Source organism: Exophiala spinifera (genome assembly GCF_000836115.1).
Source record: "Exophiala spinifera strain CBS 89968 unplaced genomic scaffold supercont1.3, whole genome shotgun sequence".
NCBI classification, from domain to species: Eukaryota; Fungi; Ascomycota; class Eurotiomycetes; order Chaetothyriales; family Herpotrichiellaceae; genus Exophiala; species Exophiala spinifera.
The window spans coordinates 3,329,213-3,351,383 of record NW_015622515.1 but is presented as its reverse complement, the minus strand read 5'-3'; the positions used below and the strand labels follow the sequence as shown (position 1 = coordinate 3,351,383).

The following is a 22,171-nucleotide window of genomic DNA, read 5'->3' as shown; positions in this document are numbered from 1 at the left end:
ACTCAGTGCTTGATAGACAGATTTGCTCGTGAGACAAGTACAGTAAATATGAATCCTCGGGTGTTCCGGCATCCTACCGAAAATCGGCATATGACCCCGGATGGAAGTGATCCAGACACGTGCCATGCCTACCTTAACGCACATGGCCAGCGGCGGATCGAACGAAGGCCGTGTCGCTCTCAGGCCCCGCGATCTGCGCCAGTTCACCAGAAAATGCCGGTGCTAGCCTCCAAGGACGCATCATCCATGCTGCTGCGGTACACCTGATGATGCTGTGTTAGAGTTGTACACGTATACATCAGAGTTCAACATTGAGGCATTCCGCAAGTACTGCAGGCAGGCATGAAGTTGCCGTTCATTACCAACCCGAATCCGATCGTTTACCATGAGGAAGTCTCCGACTGTGAAACCCACTCCGGCATCATCCATCAAAAGATCGGCCAGCTTGACCCAGGACGGTTCACCGGAATGGCGATGATGTCTTGCCTCAGGGCTTCGTTCACATACATCACATGGAACACCATCTCCGTGATTGAGAATGAGTCACAGGCAGAAAAGTTGTTATGAGGAACCCAGGACACCGCTTCTTCATCTGGAGAAGGCCTCACCACCGGGATCGGCTGAGAGGATGCCATCGTACATGCTGCACTGACGTGGTGACCAAGTCTATGACTGTGGTCATGTCTTTCGACGCTCTGTTGAAGTCTCTCAAACCTGAGACGGATACACCGGCTGTGGAATCTGAAGGAACAGGGCGTCGGAGACCGAGACGATTTTGCAGTTCTTCGCGATAAAAGGAATGCAAATGAGTCGACTATGCATAGAGTAGAAGTACAATATATGTGAGGGATGCATAGTGGTCGCGGGGTGCTGAATAATCCTGTCCAGACACTTGTGAGTTAGACTTGTACCTGTACCTATTAGGTAATCTAGATATTAGGAAGGTAGATTGCTGCTTTCAACCACGAATTAATATCACTCCAGCTACCCATTCCTTGGGTATCTAACACTCTCAGACCAGAGAAACGAAGTGTTAGTAAGGATTCGAGATTCGAGATTCGAGATTTCCGGGTCCAATATTGTTTCAGGTTTAATCCTGGCGGCGCACCCAGCGTTCGACATGCTCCTCAAGAAGTCCTGTTAAGGGGTCTTGTGAGGTGTTGGGATTTTCAGAATGATCGATTTCCACCATCACAGTCAGAAATGTCTTCCAGATAAGCCCATAGGTGGATGACTTGCAGACTTGCAGTGACGGCTGTGGTTGCGACCAGTCTCGGTCAAGTGTCGGGTACTGACTGGCCCGTCTCTCTATCTCACCTACTGTAGTTAGTGGTGCATGCGAATTGAGAAGCGAATAGCTGTGGGCTCCTGGAGCATGCTAGCCCGTTGAGCCCAAAGCTCCCCCCAAAGCCTGACTAAGTTAGTTAGGCTTAGCTAAGGACTCTCGCCGCTTGCTACCGAAAACCACCCGCAAGCCAGGCCCATATTGTATTGTAGGCCATCAATCTACTAGGCTCACTAGGCGCTCCCATCCTCTCCATTCCCAAGAAGAATAAACTCCATGATGATGGACGATGATATCATCATGGGCTTTCTCAAGGTAGTACAGTCGGCGGAATGCAGGAACCAGCACTGATGCCACCTTTGCCCAGGTTTTGCATCTCCCAGACTTTCTGTCGCCGTAGCTTGATACCGGCTGCGTCGCTTTTTCTGGTATTGATATACATTTGTTTGTTTGTTCACTGACTTTGTCCTGAAACTGAGTCCGTTCACCTGTGGCCATCTCCTAGTTCCCAAGAACAGCACTTCACCGGCCCCGCATCCTTGCATTATCTTTGTCGTGCTCTCTTATTTCTCTTTACGCCACCCTCGAGCGTTTTTATCGCTTCGCGCCGCGCTCAAAAGCGCTAGGCCTTCGAGAGTGAAGATTCGGAGTTCGTTTCCAGAGCTATTTCGCATTTTCCTTTGCCTCTACGACCTCTGCCAAAATGCCTCCAAAGACTCACCAAGGTTCCCGCAAGATCTACCTGCTACCGCTGGATGACTCTGGAGCTCCAGATGTGCCCAACCAATATGTCTACCTGCCTGCGCCCACCGAGCCGGCCTACTACCTGAGATTCTCTATCGAGGGAGCAAGTTCAATATGCCGCCAGGGCAGTCTCTGGGTCAACATCCCCAAGCCGGGGGAACGATTCGATCGGAGCCGTTTCCAAGAATACAAGCTGCACCCTGACTTCAATCGAACACTCGAGATTGACATACCGGTTACCTGCGCTGGTGCGTTCAGCTTCTATACCACTTATACTCCTCTTCCGGAGTTTTCACTCGAGCCCACGAAATCTCCCCAGCCTACACGGACCGAAACCTACTGGATTGACATCGAGCCGAATTTGAGTCTGGCCGGCTCACGGTTGCCCTTGGATGCTCTGGGGATATTCTCCGTTGTATCCAAATTCATGGGCAACTATCCTGGGGATTGGGACAAACATCTGAGAGGCATCAGCGGCAGAGGCTATAACATGGTGCATTTCACACCTTTACAAGAAAGAGGCGAATCCAATTCTCCCTACAGTCTTTATGATCAGTTGGCGTTCGACAAAGAACTCTTCCCGGGCGGAGAGAAGGACGTGGCCCGCATGATAAAGTCAATGGAAGAAGAACACGAACTGCTTGGGCTGACTGATGTCGTCTTCAACCATACTGCCAATAATAGCAAATGGCTGGAAGAGCACCCAGAGGCAGGCTACAATGTTGAAACTGCGCCATGGCTCGAGTCGGCCCTATGTCTGGACGATGCTCTCCTCGAATATAGTGATCAGCTCGCAGACTTGGGGATGCCCACCAATCTTACCAGCGTCGAAGACCTAGATCACGTCATTGCCGGCATTCAGCCCCATGTTATCGACAAGATTCGTCTATGGGAATATTTTGCATGCGATGTTAAAACAGACACGCAGGCTATACTCGAAGCGTGGAAAAATGGCAAAACGAAAATACCTCGCGAAGGCTTCGGGGATGGTATTGGTGGTGGCCTTGACTCCCTCAAGTCATGGTCGCTGTTCCAGAAGGCAGCCTTTCTCAAGGACCATGGCTTGCTAAATGGCCTACGGATCGATGGCAGATATTCTCGTAAGGTCGATCCTGAGATTGGCTCAGCTATGCTCACGGCTTTGCACGGCCGGTACGACGAGGGATCGGATTTCGCGTCTGCCGAAGAGGAAGTAAAAGCCATTCTTAACGAGCTCAATCTCCCTTTCTATCGCGAATATGATGACGACGTCGCTGCCATCAAGGACCAGGTCAAAGGTCGACTTCAATACACCCGACTCGATGCGAACGGTCCTAGGTTGGGCCCCATCACCAAGGAAAACCCCCTGATCGAAACGTATTTCGCTCGGCTGCCGTTGAATGACACGACAAAGAAACACAAGCCTGAAGTCTTGTCACTGGCCGTCAATGGATGGATTTGGGCTGCGGATGCTATGAAAGACAATGCCGGTCCTGACTGGAGGCCTTATCTTCGCAGGGAACTCATTCCATGGAGTGATTGCGTCAAGTTGCGATACGGCAAAGGCCCTGAAGACAGCCCTTTCCTGTGGGAGCACATGACTAAATACGTACAATTGATGGCAAAGTATTTTACTGCCTTCCGGATCGACAACTGCCACTCGACTCCCATTCACGTGGCTGAATATTTGCTTGATCGGGCCCGAGAGGTCCAGCCAAATCTGGCAGTGTTTGCAGAATTGTTCACCGGCAATGAGCAGATGGATTATCTGTTTGTCAAACGACTTGGCCTGAGTGCGTTGATCCGCGAAGCCATGCAGGCGTGGAGCACACAGGAATTGAGCCGGATTGTCCACCGACATTGCGGTCGCCCAATCGGCAGTTTCGAGCTGAATGTTCCTCAGCGTGCCAGGAAACCAGTCAACAACCTGCTCAATGGAACTAACGGCAGCACACCCAAAACTCAAGAGGTTGTTATGCACATTCGTGAAAGCCCTGTGCATGCTTTGTTCATGGATTGCACTCACGACAACGAGATGCCTGCACAGAAGAGAGACGCCAGAGATACCCTGCCTACGGCCGCTCTTGTGAACATGTGCGCTTGTGCTACCGGCAGTGTCATGGGCTTCGATGAGATCTACCCGAAATTAGTCGAGATTGTCCACGAGAAGCGGACGTATGCGTCCATCAGTTCTGAAGGTGAGGTTCAGGTGGGTCCTGGGGAAGGGGGTATCGCAGGGGTCAAAAAGCTGCTGAACCAAATTCACACGATGATGGGCAAGGACGGTTATGATGAGACCTTCTTGCACCATGAGGGTGAGATAATTACCCTCCATCGTGTTCATCCAGACTCTCGCAAGGGTTACTTCCTCATTGCGCACACCGCGTTTCCAGGCTCTGGCAATGGAAACGGTGGCTTGAGCCCTGTCCACCTTTCCGGTACCAAAGCACGACAACTTGGTGCTTGGGTACTGGAGGTTGATCAGAGCGAGGCTGCGAAAAAGGCTGCGTTGGAAGACGAGCGTGAGCTTGTGGGCCTTCCATCCCGAGTGCGGAAGATCAAAGGTGCCACAGTACAACATGAAGACGGCGACACGATCATTCAAGTAGATGATTTCTTCCCGCCTGGATCTATCTGCCTGTTTGAGACTTGGGTTCCATCTGCAGAGCATTCGCTTGGTCTCAACAGGTTTTTAGCCAGCGGGACTGAGGAGGCTTTCGGAGAACTCGACTTGATTGATCTTAACTTCGCTTTGTATCGATGTGATGCAGAAGAGCGCGACTCCAGTAATGGACAGGACGGCGTTTACAACATTCCCGGTCACGGGCCACTTGTTTATGCCGGCCTTCAAGGCTGGTGGAGTGTAGTCGAGCCCATTGTCCGAAAGAACGATCTCGGCCACCCTCTCTGCAATCATTTACGTCAAGGGCAATGGGCGCTGGATTTCATCGTTGGTCGAATGGAAAGAATATCCAAGCAGGAAGGCTATTCTCGGCTGCACAAGCCGGCGAAATGGCTGAGAGAGCGGTTCGATGCCTGCCGAGAGATTCCGAGCTACTTGCTACCCCGTTATTTCGCAATGGTCATCCAGATCGCCTACGACGCCGCGTTTAAGAGAGGCATTGAATTAATGAGCCCAAATATCCGAAGAGGTCAAGACTTCGTGCAGAGTCTGGCCATGGTCAGCGTTCAACAGACAGGCTATGTCAAGTCTGCATCACTGTGGCCGACCAGAAGTGTGCCTTCTCTTGCCGCTGGCCTACCTCACTTTTCGGTCTCATGGGCAAGATGCTGGGGTCGGGATGTTTTCATCTCTCTCCGAGGTCTGTACTTGTGTACCGGTCGGTTTGAAGAGGCCAAAGAGCACATCAAAGCCTTTGGAAGTGTCTTGAAGCACGGCCTAATCCCGAATCTTCTAAGTAGTGGGGCTGCCCCGAGATACAATTCTCGAGACTCACCGTGGTTCTTCCTCCAGAACATCCAAGACTACTGCAAGCTTGCTCCCAATGGACTGTCAATTCTTCAGGAGAAGGTTCCTCGACGATTCCTTCCATATGACGACACGTGGTTTCCTCATGACGATCCCCGAGCGTATTCGAAAGAATCAACCGTGGAAGATATTATTCAGGAAATCTTCCAACGACACGCTTTTGGGTTGTCCTTCCGCGAGCACAATGCTGGGCCGAATTTGGATATGCAAATGAAGCCAGAAGGATTCCAGATCGACGTGCACGTCGACTGGAATACTGGTATCATCTTTGGAGGCAGCCAATTCAATTGTGGCACTTGGATGGATAAGATGGGCGAGAGCGAACGAGCTGGGAGTAAAGGAGTTCCTGGTACTCCCCGTGATGGTGCTGCCGTCGAGATTACAGGCCTTTCGTACAGTGCTTTGAAATGGGTAGCGGAGCTTCACAAGGCCGGGAAATATCAGTATTCAGGTGTCGAGACCGACTCAGGGGAGAGGATTACCTTTCAAGATTGGGCGGATCGCATCAAGGCGAACTTCGAAAAGTGTTACTGGGTTCCAGTCGACCCCAAGGACGATGTTGAAGAGGACATCGACCCCAAGATTATCAATCGTCGGGGTATCTACAAAGATTTGTACCGATCAGGCAAGGAGTATGAGGACTATCAATTGCGACCCAACTTCCCTATTGCGATGGTGGTGGCTCCCGATCTGTTTACACAAGAAAGAGCTTTACGAGCGCTGAAGATGTGTGATGATGTCCTTCGGGGCCCGACGGGCATGCGTACCCTTGATCCTACTGATCTGAATTATCGACCTTACTACGTCAACTCTGAGGATTCCACTGATTTCGCGACCTCAAAGGGGCGAAACTATCATCAAGGACCGGAGTGGCTGTGGCCGACAGGATTTTTCTTGCGAGCATTGTTGATGTTCGACCTGAAGCGAAGGCACACAGCAGAGGAGAGAATAGAATCGTTTCAACAGGTGACCCAGCGGATGGCAGGATGCAAACAAGCCATCAAGGACAGCCCATGGAAGGGATTGACGGAACTGACCAACAAGGATGGGTCTTTTTGCGGCGATTCGGTAAGTGAGGTCGGTGCAAAACATTTGATTTGATTGACTAACAGCGTATTCTAGTCACCTACCCAAGCGTGGTCTGCGGGATGTCTGCTAGACTTGTTTCAAGATGCATCTGTGTTGGCACCAGAGGTGAATGGCTCATGATGGCGGTTGACATGGCGGTGGCCGGAAATACATAATACAATGCCCGTGACATGAGGCGAGATCAGAGGAGATATGAGGGCTTTATAAAAGGAGACGTGATGACCTAAAGCTTAGAGAAGACCAAAAGAATAAACTTGATACATCCATTCACATACTCTCGTGTGTAATAGTTACAGTAGCTGTTGCTAACCTTGTCCCAAGCGACTGTGGTCCGTGTCCAATCGGCGAGTCGAGAAGTTTTTTTGTCATGCCAGGAACCAAAAATATGGAAGAATGGAAAGTTTGATGGTGACCGCCGTCAAGTGACCCAACACGCACCACACTCTCTCTTTCTCTCTCGCCTCGAACCTCCTTTGTCCCTTTTGTCCTGCAGTTTGTTGTCTGTCTGCATTTTTCCTAGCTGCATAGACATTGGATCATGGCTGTGAGTGTCCTGTCCCGGATCTTTTCCCACTGCGCAATTGACCTGGATCCCCCGCATTCTCCTCTACAGGTCGCCGTGGCTGTTTGACTGACTCACACAACGCAAAAACAGTCCTACTACATCACCAACCCGCATGTGGGCGACCAAGAGAGTTCGGAAGACTGGCGGAGTATGTGACGTTCTCGTCTCGTTTGGTTTTCTTCAACCTGTCCGTCTCGGAGACGTGGGTGGCGGGTTTCTGACTCTTGTGTGTCCGATCTAGTTCGTGGCTACAACCCTCTCACGCCGCCGGACCTGCTCCAGCATGAAATCCCACAGACGAAAGAGTCCAAGGCGACGGTGCTACAGGGGCGAAACGACAGCGTCGCCGTCGTCAACGACACAGACCCCAACCGCAGACTCCTGGTCATCATCGGCCCCTGCTCGATCCACGACCCGGTCTCTGCGCTCGACTACTGCGACCGGCTGCTCAAGATGAAGGAAAAGTACAAGGACGACCTGGTGATCGTGATGCGGTCGTACCTCGAGAAACCCCGGACGACGGTCGGGTGGAAGGGCTTGATCAACGACCCCGAGATTGACGGCAGCTTCCTGATCAACAAGGGCCTGAGACTCAGCCGGCAGCTGTTCGTGGACCTGACGGCGCGCGGCATGCCGATTGCCAGCGAGATGCTCGACACCATCAGCCCGCAGTTCCTGGCTGACCTGCTGAGCGTCGGCGCCGTCGGCGCCCGCACCACCGAGAGCCAGCTGCATCGAGAGCTGGCCTCGGGCCTGTCGTTCCCCGTGGGCTTCAAGAACGGCACCGACGGCACGCTGGGCGTCGCCATCGACGCCATCGGCGCCGTCAGGCACCCGCACCACTTCCTGTCCGTCACGAAGCCCGGCGTCGTCGCCATCGTCGGCACCGTTGGCAACGAGGACTGCTTTGTGATCTTGAGAGGCGGCACCACCGGCACCAACTACGACAGCGAGAGCATCAAAAAGGCAAAGGAAAAGTTGGTCTCCAAGGGTCTCAAGCCGAGGTTGATGGTCGACTGTTCTCACGGAAACAGCGAGAAGCAACACAAGAACCAGCCCAAGGTCGCCAAAGTCTTGGCCGAACAGATTGAAGGCGGAGAGGACGGTATCATGGGTGTCATGATCGAAAGTCATATCAACGAAGGTGAGTGTTTTGATTCTTTTTGTGGCTTTTGGCTTTTTGGCCATGCTTGCTATAAAGTGCCTTGCTTGCCGCGCTCCGAGGACAATTTTGGTTACTGACGTTGTGCGTTTCCCTCCGGTTTCAGGAACTCAAAAAGTCCCTCCAGAAGGCAAGGCAGGTCTGAAATATGGCCAGTCGATAACCGACGCCTGTATAGGGTGGGAAGACACCGAGTCCGTCCTCGAAGTGCTCGCGACTGCCGTTCGGAAGCGAAGAGAGAAACTTGGTCCCATCAAGGCCGTGAATGGTGTTGCATCCTCCTAATTGAGCCAAACCACGAGCCAAGACGATAAGCAGGTCGGCCATGTTTAGATGTTTTTTGCGGAAAGAACAAAAAGACGGTGACAGAGAGCGAACGATAAACGAAAGAACATGGGATTGGAGGGGGGGGAGCAAAAGAAAAGGAGAACAAAACAAAAAAGTCCGGTATTGGAGCCCTTTTTCTTTTATTTCGTTATGGATTGGCATTTGTGTACACATCTCCCGAGGCGCGTTGGGGTTTCCAAAGGTCCTGGGCAAAGGAAAAGGAAAATTGAAATTGAATGGGTTCAACAAAGTACGAGATATCAGGTACTCGAGGTATTACAAATGTGATAGATATCACAACAGGACAGTCTTGCCGACTGGCGTTGACGTATTGCTTTGCTATCTTTTCTTTTCCACAGCAGCGCGTTCCACTGACGTGAGTAGTTAGAGAGGCAGTAGGCCATTGATTGGCATTCGGTCGGGATCCTCCTTCTGACTCTCTGACCAGTGACGCCATGTCATGTCCCGTCCTGTCTGTAATCTTTTTCCAGGGTTGAGTGAAGCCCCAAGGTCGAACGGGCGGAAGACCAGAGTTAAAAGATAGAAAGGTCAACAGCCCTGGCCCCTTTTTCCTTGATCTTTTATTTTCGTGACTGGTGCTGAAATGCGAAGCGAACGACCGTCGACGACAAAAGTCTCGCACGTAAGCATAACCAAGGTGCAAATAAGGGCAAGACCTGCTCGGCCCTTGGTGAAAGAAACCCATCAATGACGAGAGCACTGGTACTGACTGTGTGACCCGGTGATGGCCTGACCAACTAATGATGAACCGACTAAGTTACAGTATCCCTTACTCCCATTCAGAGGCCGACTCCAGCTGACGATTTCCATCGGCCTAGACCACCTACCTCAGGTACATACCCACACCTGAGGTAGTTTGCTGCTGCCGCTGCTTCCTTAGTGTTCCTTGGGAATCATCTTCCCAGGCTTAGCGTTCTTGAAGTCTCGCCAGAAAGTGTGGTCGAGTGGCTCGGGAGGCGTGCGATCGGGGGAGAATCGATCTTCCTGTTGCCGATACGAGCGCCTCTCGTTGCTGTTGCTGCCGGCTGCATCCTCGTCCCCGTCTCGCTTCTTCCTCTGCGGGATCCTGTCCATGATGGGGTCGTCCTTCATGTCGATGACCCCGGCGTTGGGATTCCCCGTGGGGATCTTGCCGTAGGCGGGTTGCTTCTGCCACCACTTCCATCCGGCGAGAGGGTCCTTGATGTAATCGTGTCGACGATCCAGGTGTGCGGGCGCCTCGTCGTCGAATTCCTCCTCGGGAATGGGCCCGTGACCGGTACCTGCCGGCTTGCGACCGTATTCCATGCCGCCGCGATGCAAACCGCCGCCGCCGCCATTGCTCGGCGGTGGTCCGTGGCGAAATTTGTCGCCGTCAACCAGGTCACGACGAGCTAGATCGTCGTCCTCGTCCGGGCCGGGGCCGTGCTTGCCTCGAAAGCCACCGCCGCCTTGGTTTCCATTCCCTTTTCCATTTCCATCCATTCTTCCTGGACCGCCGTGCTGTCCATCCTTGTCGCCTGTGTGTCCACCCCCCATCCCGCCGGTGCCCCCTTGCCAATTACCACCGTATGGATGATCGGCCCCTCCGTGGTGTGATCCGGATCCGACACCTCGTTCTTGAGGAGACGAGGCTGGGATAGCACCGACCTGAGCCGAGATGAAGGCCAGGATGAGTGCGACTTTTGCCGCCAATAGATGCATACTGTTGTTTTCTGTTTTTTTCTGTAAGAAATCTTGATATCAAGACTGTTTTGTGTTTGTGAGGTGAATATGCTCTAGTCTGTGAGGTATCACAGCCCATGCCATGACGACGCCTTTGCCCTTTTTATGACCTGCTATGATGGACCACCCGGCATCCTTTGACGTTCAAAAGGCATAAAGGAAAATCAGCACCGCACGAGTAGCAGCGATCCATTAAATGATCATGCGTAGGCAGCGGAGAACGAGGACAACCAAATCATCAATTCCGCAAAAGGTCTTGAATAACAGACATAATGACCTTACCGATCAGATATACAGAACACAATGAAACATCGCAGCAGCGTTATACCTGAAATCGACTTGAATAGGTACGCTATACCCGAAATCGGTGTCAATAGGGAATGTTGATGCCGGAAGTGCATATCAATAAACTCGAAACAATGACGCCTTACCATGTTTGGACTCAGCCTGAGTTAAAGTCAAAAAGGGTCGTCAACACACAACAAAAACATTCCAGTCAAGACAAAATATGTAATTGACATTTCGAATGTCGCTAAAGAAGGTACTGCAAGAAACTCGAAATCGCTGAACGCTGAAAAAGTTGAATCATGAAATAATCTGGGACTTCTGAATCGAATTCTTCAAAAGAAAGCAATCTGCTAAACATCACCACTGTCTTTGTCGGCGGGTTCAGTTGCAGCAGAAGTGGCAGCTGTCACCGATTCCGGTACATCAGCGGGTGTTGAAGTTGTTGGCTCTACCGACTCGGTAGGCACAGCAGTCTTTGGCTCAATTTCACCCACAGGGGTATCTGACTTTGCCTCGGCATCTTCGGAGGCGATTGTTGACTTTGTCTCGGTCGCATCGATGAGAGCAGTCTTCTCAGGCTCGACTTCGTTGACTTCATCAGGCGCTGTTGGGATCTCTTCAGAAATGGGACCAGGGGCATCGGAACTTGATGGCTCCAAAGAGATAGGTAGATCTGAGTTGGCCTCGTCAGAAATGGGCTCTGCAGCTGGTGGCACGGCTTCTGTTTCTGTGGGCTCATCGTCAGGCTTAGTTGCTGCGGCCTCGGCATTCGACGGCTGAGTATCCTCTTCGACGACTTGTAGAGTCGAATGACCAGCGACTTCATGCGAATGCTCCTCCTCAACTGGCGCATCATCTTTGGTTTCCCCTGCTCCGTGCTCGGCTACTTCTCGATGCATCTTTGGCGTTGGAATCTTCTGTTTCGATGCATCCTTGTGCTTGTGGGAAGACGCCGCTTTCGATCGAGGTGGGCTGTTGACTTGAACTTTGTCGTGAACCTTTTGAGCACTACTCGCCGTTGGTCTCATCATCCTCGCGAGAAATCCATCATCGGCCCTGCTTGTGCTCACTCGAGAGGTGGGTCTTTCATGCCCATGACCGTGACCATGACCATTGGCGAGAGATGCACGTGATGTCTTCTTTGCAAGTATTCCGGGGCCCGTCGAAGACGGCATACTAGCTCGAGGCGGTTTCATGGAGGTTGTAGAAGCTCTTTTCGTGATAGACTTGCGAGGAGCGGTTTCTGTTGGTGAATGCTGTGCGTCATGTTTGGCCGCCGATGCCGCTGTTGGAGCTGTTGCTGCAGCTGGAAGTCTTGCAGGCCTTGTTGGCGATTTCGGTCGCATCGTTCTGGGAGACTTGGGAACTTTTGGCGAAGTGGATGCCGGGTCCTTCTTTATGGGCTGGCTGCTCTGCTTCGCTTGTAGATTCGACCTGGCGGCCGGTACTGTAGATTGTGGCTTACTTGTCTTCGCTGATTTCTGCTCTGCAGCCTCTCTGGCCTCTTGTGCTCTCTTCGCGGATTCCATGACACCCTTGATTTTCGCAGGCCCTCCTCTTATGTGCGCTATGGGCGAAGTGGGTGTTTTAGGCGATGGTTTGGAAGTCAGAGGTGACTGAGAAGCAGGATTCGACTTTGTGCTTGGTGGAGGCTTGGTCACAATCTGTTTCACAGGTGGTGGTTTGGTAGATTGTGTTGGTTTTGCGGGCTGTACGTTCTTCGGGGCTGACCCGGACATTTTCCCATTGCTCTGAGCCCCGGAGCCCAGTCCTGTAGTCTTTGTCGCGTCCTTGGGTTGAGAAGATGCTTCAACCGACTTCTTTATTGTCTGAGGTCCAGAGACGAGTTTGGTTGCGTCCCTGTTATCCGATTTATCTTTTGGTAACCCATTGTCGGCGAATGCTGATCCTTTCAAAATATCTCCCAATCCTCCCTGCGTCGATCCATTGGGATATTGTCCTTCCTTCCGAGAACCGTCGAATGAGGACATTTCCCTTGCGAGAGGTCGTCGCTCGGGAGATAAGGCTGCTATCGAAGAATTTTCTTTGTTCTCGTCTCTGTTGCTCAGGTCACTTGTTCTCCGCAGGCCCAGTATGGGGGCGGAACCGTTCTCGCCAGGCCTCTCGACTGCGACGAAGCTCGCCCTGACTTTGCTGACCGGTCTACTGCCGTTCGAAAATTCAGAAGGATTGGGGGATCGACCTCGACTGGGGGGAGATGAGGCTTGGTCGGTCGCTTTGTTCTCGAACATAGCTCGAAGGTTTCTCACGCCGCCATTTCCAGAATTGGCAGACATGACTGCGAAATGAAGGCGCGAATCAGCAACTGGATGTCATATAAGCAAGTGCGATGCAGGGAAAAAAAAGCCGGCGGAAAAAACAACAGACGATACTGCCAGGGAACGATGGAAATTGATAGTCTGTCATGCCAACGTGGTGGATCCGGGGTTGAGCAAACAAGGGGGCATGTCGTGCGTCCGAGACGCGTTTTACTTCGCTTTTGCGGTGGCCTTGGTGAGGATCCCTGGATTGGTGGGCGTGTTACACTCAAATTTACCGCCCAGTCGCCAATGAACACTGCCAGCTCAGCCAGACTTCATGGTTGCTTTGGCTCGGTGTGAACACCATTGAATTGTTGGCTGGTCAATGTCAATGTTTACCGATTGCCATTCTGGAGGATTCAGGGGCTCCGACCCAGACAGCTACAAGACTTTCCGCACCTACGGATACCGAACCATTGCTCTTTTTGGGGATGACCACAAGGAAGAAATGTCTAGATAGACGCTGACAGTGGCCTTGCCCAGAAAAGATCGCCGCCTTCGACTTCAGGACGCATCGTACCTCATGCCTCGTCTCCTGGGAGCCTGGGGCTTCCCGTACCGCGTAGCCGTGCCCTGGTGTCTGTTGTCGGGTCCACCTTTTGACTGTGATCCCGTGCTATCGATAAGCCGCTGTCCAACCTCCGCCTTCGAGAAGCTCGACGCTGCGCAGTCGGCCATCTGCCTGCGGCATCGTCTTCGATCCTTTGGAAGGTAGTTGGACTCGCATCAGGAGCGGTATCTCACCGGAGGCGAGGCCTGGACTGTGTATAACGCGATCCCTCCTCTTGCTGAGCTGTATATTTGCGGTGTCATCCAAGGCACGATGGCTCCAGTCACCGAACTCAACCCCCTCCTTCCTCATAATGAACCCGCTCCAGAAATTCAAGGAGACGGCTTCTCGAGGTATCATGGCTACGCCGGCATCCAGCCTTCACAATCCGAACCAGACTTGAAAACAAGCCAAGATTATGATGATGAAAAAGACGACACAGAATCCGTCACGTCAAGAGCTGCGCGCTCTACTTCGGAGGGAATGGGGCTTCTCTTCACGATGATTGTCTTCCTCGTTGTTGTAGTCACCGTGCTCAGACCAAAGTTTGGAGATAACCAGGACCCGTTGCCACTACCCACAAAGCCTCCCCAGACAATCGAGGACAGAGTCTCTGCTATCCTCAATCATACTCCTCTCATAGATGGCCACAATGACCTGGCCATCTTCATTCGGATCGCTTATCAAAATAAAATACATACCACGAAATTCAAAGACAAGTTCGAGAACGGGGGAATGGAGCTGGACGTTGATTTGCCGCGACTGCGAGCAGGTCAAGTAGGAGGATCGTTTTGGAGTGCGTTTGTCGGCTGTCCCGATGATGCCAGTGTTGATTTTTCGGATGAAACATATGCCACTGCTGTTGCTCATACCTTGTCGCAGATCGACCTCGTCCGGAGAATCCAGAATGAATATCCAAACAACTTCACCTCTGCCACCACTCCACTCGTGGTGGCTCTGAGCAACTTCCGTGCCACAAAATCCCTGATTTCACCGATAAGCATCGAAGGGCTGCATCAAGTCCCCCAGTCTGCTCCTCTGTCGACACTCCGGCTGTATTATGCCCTGGGCGTCCGTGCAGCAACACTTACCTGGAATTGTCACAATGCATTCGCAGACGCTGCACTCATAACTTCAAAGGGAGAAACGAAGATTGCTCCGTATCACCGCGGTGGATTGACACCTGCCGGCAGAAAAGTCATCCTCGAGATGAATCGGCTCGGGATGCTGGTGGATATTTCCCACACCTCATATTGGACTCAGAAAGCCGTGCTGAGCAACAAAACCTCCGCGGCCCCCGTCATATTCTCTCACTCGTCAGCGTTTGCCCTGTGCCCTCATCCACGAAACGTCCACGATGATATCCTGGATCTGGTGAAAGAGACTAAGAGTCTGGTGATGATCAATTTCTCACCAGCTTTCATCTCGTGCCTGCCCCCGCCAAACTCGAGTGTGCTTCCGGAATTCTACGAGAAGAACAACACGTTGCACCAGGTTGCTCGACACATTGTCTACGTGGGTGACAGGATCGGTTATGACTATGTCGGACTCGGCAGTGACTTTGACGGCATGGGAGAACTCACTCCAGAAGGCCTGGAGGGAGTAGATAAGTACCCCGACCTGATTGCTGAACTGTTGAAGATGGGTGTCAGTGATGCGGATGCGGGTAAAGTGGCTGGCGGGAACCTCCTGCGTGTCTGGCAGACTGCCAACGGTATTGCGAAAAGGCTGCAGTACACGGCTCCCGAGGGCGAGGACGAGGTGAGTGGGTGGTAGCCACCTTGTTCGTTCGAGATAATGCATCGGCAACGGCAGTTCGACATGTGCTGTGCATGCAATGTACAGCACAAGTTTCTTCACCCTTGGATGGACCCATCGCACTGCGTACAAAAAAACTAATCGAAGCCCCGCCGTACACTAGGCCCACAGGGTAATTTTACACACTCCTGCAAAAAAGAGAAACAAATATTCTGTGAAGGGAAAAAACAAAAAAGAATCGAGTCTCTTCGACGGGGAATTGACTGAATGACTTATTAGTCGGAATGCCAGGAGAGAAAGGAGGAGAGAAACATACACCCCGGGCTTCGGCGTGACAAGCCGAGATGTTACTGAACGAATGTTAGGAACTGCTCGGACGATAGAAGAACGATTTTCTACGAACCCACTACACCATCGAAGAAGATGCAACCTGAATGATTGATTTGGTTGATTTGGTGGTAGAATTCGTTCTGTTCGATATATGAGTTTATGCTCACCAAGGCTCCGCTTAGTTATCTTTTGGGGCGTGAGTCAGCTAGACTAGAGCTCGTCATCCCAGCACAGGAGCTTCGTTATCTGTTTTCAGCTAGGACGCCATGTCAATATCAGAAGTGGCTTCCCTCGACCTGCATGTCATTATCTCTTTGTGGATTCCTGCATAAAAATAATCTTGTAGTCTTGTTCCACCGTTTCTCCAAGTGCGTTGATGTGTGCCCACGAGGGATCCCTCACGTGATTGTCCCCGACGAGGCTGAACAGCTACGGGGATCGTGCAAATTACTGTACGAGTGAAGACAAGTATCTCGTACTCCATGCGTACGGAGGGAAAAACAATACTCGTACGAGCAACTCGTCAATGGATCGATCTGGTGACACATTGGCCTCCCCTCCCCGCATCGTCATCATCACCTAATACACACGTACCTGAGCTGCTTCAACGTTCAAGTGTCAGCCGTCGGGCCTTCGCAATAAACCAACACCGACGCTTATCTAAACGGTCCGATTCACCACCACCTCGCTCGGAGACTTTGTAACTACCTGGCTTACTTTGTACCTACTCACTTGTATTCGCCTCACCCGAATCTGACGTATTATAAGAAAGAAGATCATCTCATCAGCACCCACCACCTCCTTCTTCACCGAATGAGTGACTGAGGAACTGCTCTAGCTAAATAAAGGCTTGTAATCTTCTACGAGTACCGCATTTCCAACCTACCTACTTTGCCTATTTGGCTCCGACCACAGTCCAATCGAAGACCCAATCAATCCTGAAGGATCTTCCAGGGTTCAACGTTTTGTCGTGAGGTGTACAGTCTCCAAAGGCTGTCGACGACAATTGTTATACCCATCGTACCACCACCACCACCATCGCCGTCACCCATCATGAGTGGAACACGTTCTACCCCGGCACCAGCCAACTACGTCGCCTTCAGCGCGCCCATCAACCCGCCCGGCGCGAGCCCGGTGCTCACGTACGCGCAGATCTGGCAGGGCCTGCTGAAGAAGATCCGCGCCGCGCAAGACTTTGTCGGGGCCGCCATCGTCTCGACCGACGTCATCTCCGAGTCCACCAGCGAGCACGGCCTGCCGGTGACGGTGCGCGAGGTCGTGTTCCGCGAGGGCGGCCGGCGCGTGCAGGAGCGCTGCGTCGCCTTCGAGCCCATGAAGGTCGAGTTCCACCAGCCCGACGGCAGCAAGGTGCAGAACGTCATCAGCCAGGACGCCGGCGGCAACCTCTACATGACGTACACCTTCGAATGGCTCCATTACGACCTCGAGGGAGACGACGCGGCACTCGGGGCCGCCAGGGAAAAGGAGTGGAAGATGGCCCAGCTCGCCGTGGAGAAGACGATAGAGGTCATGAGGGAGATGGCGAAGGATGGGAGAATCAAATGAACAATCAACTCGAGAATCAAATGAAGAGACCCCCAAAGTACTCCATACATCCTCGGTACTTCCCATACTCCTCCTCCCCTGTACGATTGAATCAGGTATAGAACCTGCAGCTAAAATACGAATGAAACCGAAAACGAAGTTTTTTTTTTAAAAAAAAAAAAAATTCCCCTGGATGGTGGCTCTCGAGAAACGGATCGGTCGTGAGTGAGTGAGATTGAGCGAATACCGGTTACTCCTCGCTCACGGTACATTTCTCAACCTCGCTCTTGTTGTGTTGCCTGACATATGGTTATGACACTATATCTCTCTACCAGTACTAAGTACGGGTTTCACAAATATCACGAAGGGCCAGGTTGGCTCACGATACGGTACCAAGACAAAGAAGGTGCCTTTTTAATTGCCCACCTGCCAACTCCTGGTAGTTTGAAGCTGCCATTTTGGCCCAATCGTTCCGTTGCATCCTTCTATGCTTCTGCGAGATGAATTTTATCCTGTCGTCACCCAAGCCCAACTCTTCCCGAATGATCCTTTTGAGCGCCCAGCATTCCCATTCCTGACCCGAGCAGCGAGGGTTCCGGCTCTCCCAGCGCGTTATAGGCTCGTTGCTGGTGTTCGGGCGGGTCAATGTAAGTCGAGAGCTGCCGGGGAACCACTCTGTCCGACAGGCTGTCAGGAGCAGGTGGTGGCCGCTGATGCACCGCTTCGAGAGCGTCGAGGGCCGTCGTCAATGGCGAATCGAGACCCCTTCTGTCGTTCCTCTTTCAAGGCATCAAGATCTTCTAATTCAGAAAGCGCTCTGCTGAAGTTGTCGTCTGGTCCGGCACGATCCATGCTTGCCGACATGCACGAAGAGTGACTGTTCTGACAGTAACGAGCCAGAGTGAGTGTAGACTGTCGTGGCGATGAAAACGTTGAGAGACACACCCTCTGTGGATTTAAATTTCATGAACGCAGACGAGATTCGCCACTGTGCTTGAGATCAAACCCTTTCAACACACGATTCATTTTGCACCTCATATATGAAGTACGATCGAACGCGGTGTATATACAATCGGATTCTGACCCCAACGCCTTGCTCGTCGACCGTGTTCATGTGCGCTCCTCTGATTGATTCCATCGCTAATATGCAGCAGACGTTTCGTATCGTTGTCTCTGAAAAAGGAGCGTGCTCATTCCCAGTCAGCACCCCAGTCGTCATCATTCAGATCCGGTTCCTTCGGTTTTGGGACTTCCTTCTTCGCCTCTTTCTTCGCAACGGCAGGGGCTGCTGGTCTTTTGGAAGTGACGGTGACGCCAGCCGATGCAGCTCTTGGAGGTCCTGTTGGTCGAACGCCCAGGGCTCCTCCACCAGTGGCTGTCGTCTTGGTCAGACCCTTGGGCAACTGCTTCTTGGATTTAGCTTTCGACTGTGCGGCCAACCACCCTGCGAAATCCGGCTCCCCTCCATCATCAAAAGCGGCTGCGGGTCCAGGGCTTGGGGGCCTTGCCGAGTGATTAGAGGATGCATCGAAGAAGTTATCGCCTTCCTCGTCCATAGTGCCCCAGGCAGCCGTAGCATCATCCTCAAACACATATTCAATCTCCGGTGGCTGCGAGGTAGAACTTCTAGCCGTCCCGGGCTGGATCCGGCTAGATGAAGATATCGGTTTTTCAGGTACAACGTTTACACTTGGAGTCGCCCGACCGGACGCTGGCAGCGACTGTGTTTGTGGCACTGATCCATTTGTCGTGCCAGTGGGAGCCATCTCTCCTCGCGCAGCAGCTATCTTGTTCGTGAATGACGAGATCGCCCATCCTGCCCACCCTGTATCATTTTGGTTTCCCATTCTGGCAGGGGCCGCTGGCGTATGCGTGGCGGCAGCTGATTCGGGCGGCAGGGCGCTGTCTGGCATTGTAGAGGCGAATTTTCGTACCCGATGGAGGTAGCTGTCAAGTGTCCTGTTCGCTTGATCCCTAATCAGTTTCTCCTTATCCACCAGCACCGTACAAATGACCGGAAGGATCTTCGTAGCACAATCGTCGTCGGTGAAGACATCGATTGTGGCATTCAGAGCCATCAGAGCCGCGTTTCTTGCGTGTACGAAGGGATCTCTCAGAGCTCGGCTGAATGCTGCAATAAGCACTTTGGATCTAGAACTTCCCCCGAGATTCCTCGCGATCTTGCCTAGACAGATTGTGGTGTTCGTACGGATGCCAGGCTGTTCATCATTCGCGGTCTTGGCCAAGAACCTCAAGAGATCACCATTGATGATACGGTCAGACAATTTCGAAATGACCAATAGAACGGCCTTGACTGTTTGCTCTCTGACAACAGGCGCAGTATCGGTGAAGCCAGTCGTCATGGCAGGCCATATCTTGTTGTTGACGTCTTTCTGGGATATTCTGTCGATCATCAGAGGTAGGTTGTCCAGTAGGCACACCCTCATGGCACGATCCGGACTATTGAAAAGACGAATGATCAGAGGGCCGAGTCTGGATTCAAACTCTTCATCCGACATTTTCAGTCCAATCTTCATGATTGCTCCAAAGACACCTGGTCCTCCACCACCGAATTCTACCGATTTCAGAAGCTCAGGCAGAATCTTCATTTTGAAAAACTCCTCTGGAAAGTCATCTGTAAGCTCGTCAAGTTCGCTGTTCAAGTCAGTCAGGCGGAACAGCTAGGCTAGAGCGAAAGACTCACGCAAGAAATTGGTCTCTTTCTTCTTCGCTCTTCAACCCTAGGCTGTCGGCCTCTTCTGTGATGTGGATGAGAGGGGTCTGAAAGAAGCCTCCCGTCTTCTTTCCCTGGTCGACAAAATGGCTTGCCGGTAGTCTCAGCTTGGGGTTTGCATTGACCAGCCTTCTATAGCTTTGAACCATGCTGGCAGGTACACGTCGGGGTTGGCCGAGCTGATCACTGCCCATGAAGCTGCCGTTGAAGGCTTCAAAGACCAAGGTACCCAAGCCGTAGGCGTCTGGCGCTCCAAGAGGGTTCCTTTTGATTGCGGACCAGCCGCCATTAACCACTTCGGGAGGCGCATATCGATTGGAGTCTGGCAGCAGGCTTCCATATGTATAGATGACAGCATCGTCCTCGTTCATGGAACTCAACAATTCGAAGCCGCCGAGCTTCCACTCACCGCTTTCACTAGTATACACAGATGAGACGCGGATCGCGCCGTGAACAGAAGAAGCGTCATTGTTGATAAACTTCAGGGTAGAGGATACGCTGTACAATCCCCATTTTATGGTCTCCTCGCTTAGACTCTGGCGCTTTATATGCCAGCTCAACGGTGTAACCTTTTCTGTGATGATGTAGATATTCGTCTCATTCTCAACCACATCTATGACTCTTATGACTCCAGGATGCCTCAATGTTCTCAGTTTTCGGGCAGCATTCTTTGCTAGGGGTAACCGTGCTTTGTCTTTGTTGATGTCAAAGGTGAAGAGGCAGCAGGGAGTGTTGTCATCCTAAATCATCTTCAGCAACTATCCGGCCTTGCACTGACCCTTTGGTACCTTCTTAACGCCGTTATGCAAGCTCCATATCGATTCTCCCGCGTCAATTCGATCTCCGATGGTGACTGGGAAGGAACTGGAAATTGCAATTGCAGAGGCGACGGCGGATTTGAGAAAGTCCATGAACGGCCATGCGCTGCTGGTGAGGACAGCGGCCCTAGGACGGCAGTATGAGTTCAGTCGGCAGGAATGGACTGGTCCGGATGGGGCTGCTGGACAGTTCAATCAGTTCTTCTGGTCGCCAACAGAGATGTCGGGCCATCTGTGTCCGTTATTTGATGGAGACCGCGACGAGATTCCTCCCCGCGTCGCTCTCCACTGAACATCCCACCGAGTCGATATACTCCTCTTCCTCCAAAGACCGCAGCGACGCAAATATTGCGTCTCAGCTTCTTATCTGCTAAGACCGAACTTATAGAAAATGGCTGCGAGAATTCCTGCGAGGCGGACGTTCTCGTCTACGAATATGCCAAAAGACGTCGTCTACAGACCACACGAGGGCAAGATTGGTATTGTCACAGGAGGCTCGAGAGGTGACTGCGCCCGATACTGAACAAGAAGTATTGAATTTTGACGTGATATAGGTATCGGAGCCGCTGTAGCTCGCAATTTGGCTGCCAAAGGATGCTCGTTGCTTCTCGTTTACACCTCAGACTCATCCACCGAACCTACCAAGGCCTTATGTGAAGAGCTCAGCAACGAGTATGGCATTGTCTGCACCTCGGTCCAGGCAGATCTGTCAGAACCCAGTCGAGCAGCTCCTCATATTGTGTCAACCGCGAAAAACAACTTCTCTCATCCTCGTACTGGAGCCTTCCAGATCGACATTATTATCAACAACGCGGGAATCGCCGGGAACAAACTGTTGAACGACCCAGAGTTGGGGCCAATTGAAGAGACGCAATTCCACAAGCAGTACAATGTGAATGTCCTTGCTCCTCTGCTGCTCGTCCAAGCGTGTCAGCCATATCTGCCCAAGGATCGCTCGGGTCGCATTGTGAATGTCTCGAGTGTGTCTGCTTCTCTCGGGTGTGAGTCACAGTCGATTTATGCAGGAACAAAGGCGGCGCTTGAAGCAATGACGAGAGTATGGGCTCGTGAGTTGGCGGAAAATTGTACTGTCAACGCCATTAACCCAGGACCGGTTTGGGGGGACATGTACAGCCAAGCAGGGGAGAAGTTCTGGAAGATCAATCAGCAGTATGTGGACCAAGCTCCTTTGATGAACTACAAGGGTGGCGATGCTGCTATTCAGAGCCGTGCAGGTGGAAATCCCGAGGAGTATGACAATATTGTTCTGAAAGGGATGGGTGGGAAGAGACCAGCATTCACCGATGAAATCGCAGGCGTGATTGGGATGCTTTGTTCGGAGGAAAGTGGTTGGACCACTGGTAGTGTCATTTGTGCAAACGGGGGAATGAAGATGTCGATAGCTTGAACAATCTCTGTTCACTGTGCTGGGCTATATAGTATCAATCTCGTGGGTAGGTA

At 52.0% G+C, this 22,171-nt stretch overlaps 8 protein-coding genes across 8 annotated transcripts; 5 read left to right on the top strand and 3 right to left on the bottom strand.

Moving 5' to 3' along the window:
* Nucleotides 1–1,988: 1,988 nt before the first annotated feature.
* PV08_04962 (glycogen debranching enzyme) lies at nucleotides 1,989–6,707 on the top strand (the record flags this gene model as incomplete). The annotated part of the gene is made up of 2 exons (XM_016379306.1): nucleotides 1,989–6,566; nucleotides 6,621–6,707. The coding sequence occupies 2 exons, from the start codon at nucleotides 1,989–1,991 to the stop codon at nucleotides 6,705–6,707; spliced, it is 4,665 nt and encodes a 1,554-aa protein (XP_016237983.1).
* A 418-nt stretch (nucleotides 6,708–7,125) lies between these two features.
* PV08_04961 (3-deoxy-7-phosphoheptulonate synthase) lies at nucleotides 7,126–8,599 on the top strand (the record flags this gene model as incomplete). The annotated part of the gene is made up of 4 exons (XM_016379305.1): nucleotides 7,126–7,131; nucleotides 7,243–7,300; nucleotides 7,394–8,296; nucleotides 8,421–8,599. 4 exons carry the CDS (start codon nucleotides 7,126–7,128, stop codon nucleotides 8,597–8,599), a joined length of 1,146 nt encoding a protein of 381 aa, XP_016237982.1.
* Nucleotides 8,600–9,538: 939 nt separating this feature from the next.
* Nucleotides 9,539–10,345, bottom strand: PV08_04960 (uncharacterized protein; the record flags this gene model as incomplete). The annotated part of the gene is made up of 1 exon (XM_016379304.1): nucleotides 9,539–10,345. One exon carries the CDS (start codon nucleotides 10,343–10,345, stop codon nucleotides 9,539–9,541), a length of 807 nt encoding a protein of 268 aa, XP_016237981.1.
* A 659-nt stretch (nucleotides 10,346–11,004) lies between these two features.
* PV08_04959 (uncharacterized protein) lies at nucleotides 11,005–12,951 on the bottom strand (the record flags this gene model as incomplete). The annotated part of the gene is made up of 1 exon (XM_016379303.1): nucleotides 11,005–12,951. The coding sequence occupies one exon, from the start codon at nucleotides 12,949–12,951 to the stop codon at nucleotides 11,005–11,007; it is 1,947 nt and encodes a 648-aa protein (XP_016237980.1).
* Nucleotides 12,952–13,798: 847 nt separating this feature from the next.
* PV08_04958 (uncharacterized protein) lies at nucleotides 13,799–15,301 on the top strand (the record flags this gene model as incomplete). Its single annotated transcript, XM_016379302.1, has 1 exon — nucleotides 13,799–15,301. The coding sequence occupies one exon, from the start codon at nucleotides 13,799–13,801 to the stop codon at nucleotides 15,299–15,301; it is 1,503 nt and encodes a 500-aa protein (XP_016237979.1).
* A 1,365-nt stretch (nucleotides 15,302–16,666) lies between these two features.
* On the top strand, nucleotides 16,667–17,179 carry PV08_04957 (uncharacterized protein; the record flags this gene model as incomplete). Its single annotated transcript, XM_016379301.1, has 1 exon — nucleotides 16,667–17,179. The coding sequence occupies one exon, from the start codon at nucleotides 16,667–16,669 to the stop codon at nucleotides 17,177–17,179; it is 513 nt and encodes a 170-aa protein (XP_016237978.1).
* Nucleotides 17,180–18,348: 1,169 nt separating this feature from the next.
* On the bottom strand, nucleotides 18,349–20,803 carry PV08_04956 (uncharacterized protein; the record flags this gene model as incomplete). The annotated part of the gene is made up of 3 exons (XM_016379300.1): nucleotides 18,349–19,813; nucleotides 19,863–20,632; nucleotides 20,681–20,803. The coding sequence occupies 3 exons, from the start codon at nucleotides 20,801–20,803 to the stop codon at nucleotides 18,349–18,351; spliced, it is 2,358 nt and encodes a 785-aa protein (XP_016237977.1).
* Nucleotides 20,804–21,101: 298 nt separating this feature from the next.
* On the top strand, nucleotides 21,102–22,118 carry PV08_04955 (uncharacterized protein; the record flags this gene model as incomplete). Its single annotated transcript, XM_016379299.1, has 2 exons — nucleotides 21,102–21,213; nucleotides 21,265–22,118. 2 exons carry the CDS (start codon nucleotides 21,102–21,104, stop codon nucleotides 22,116–22,118), a joined length of 966 nt encoding a protein of 321 aa, XP_016237976.1.
* Nucleotides 22,119–22,171: the final 53 nt, after the last annotated feature.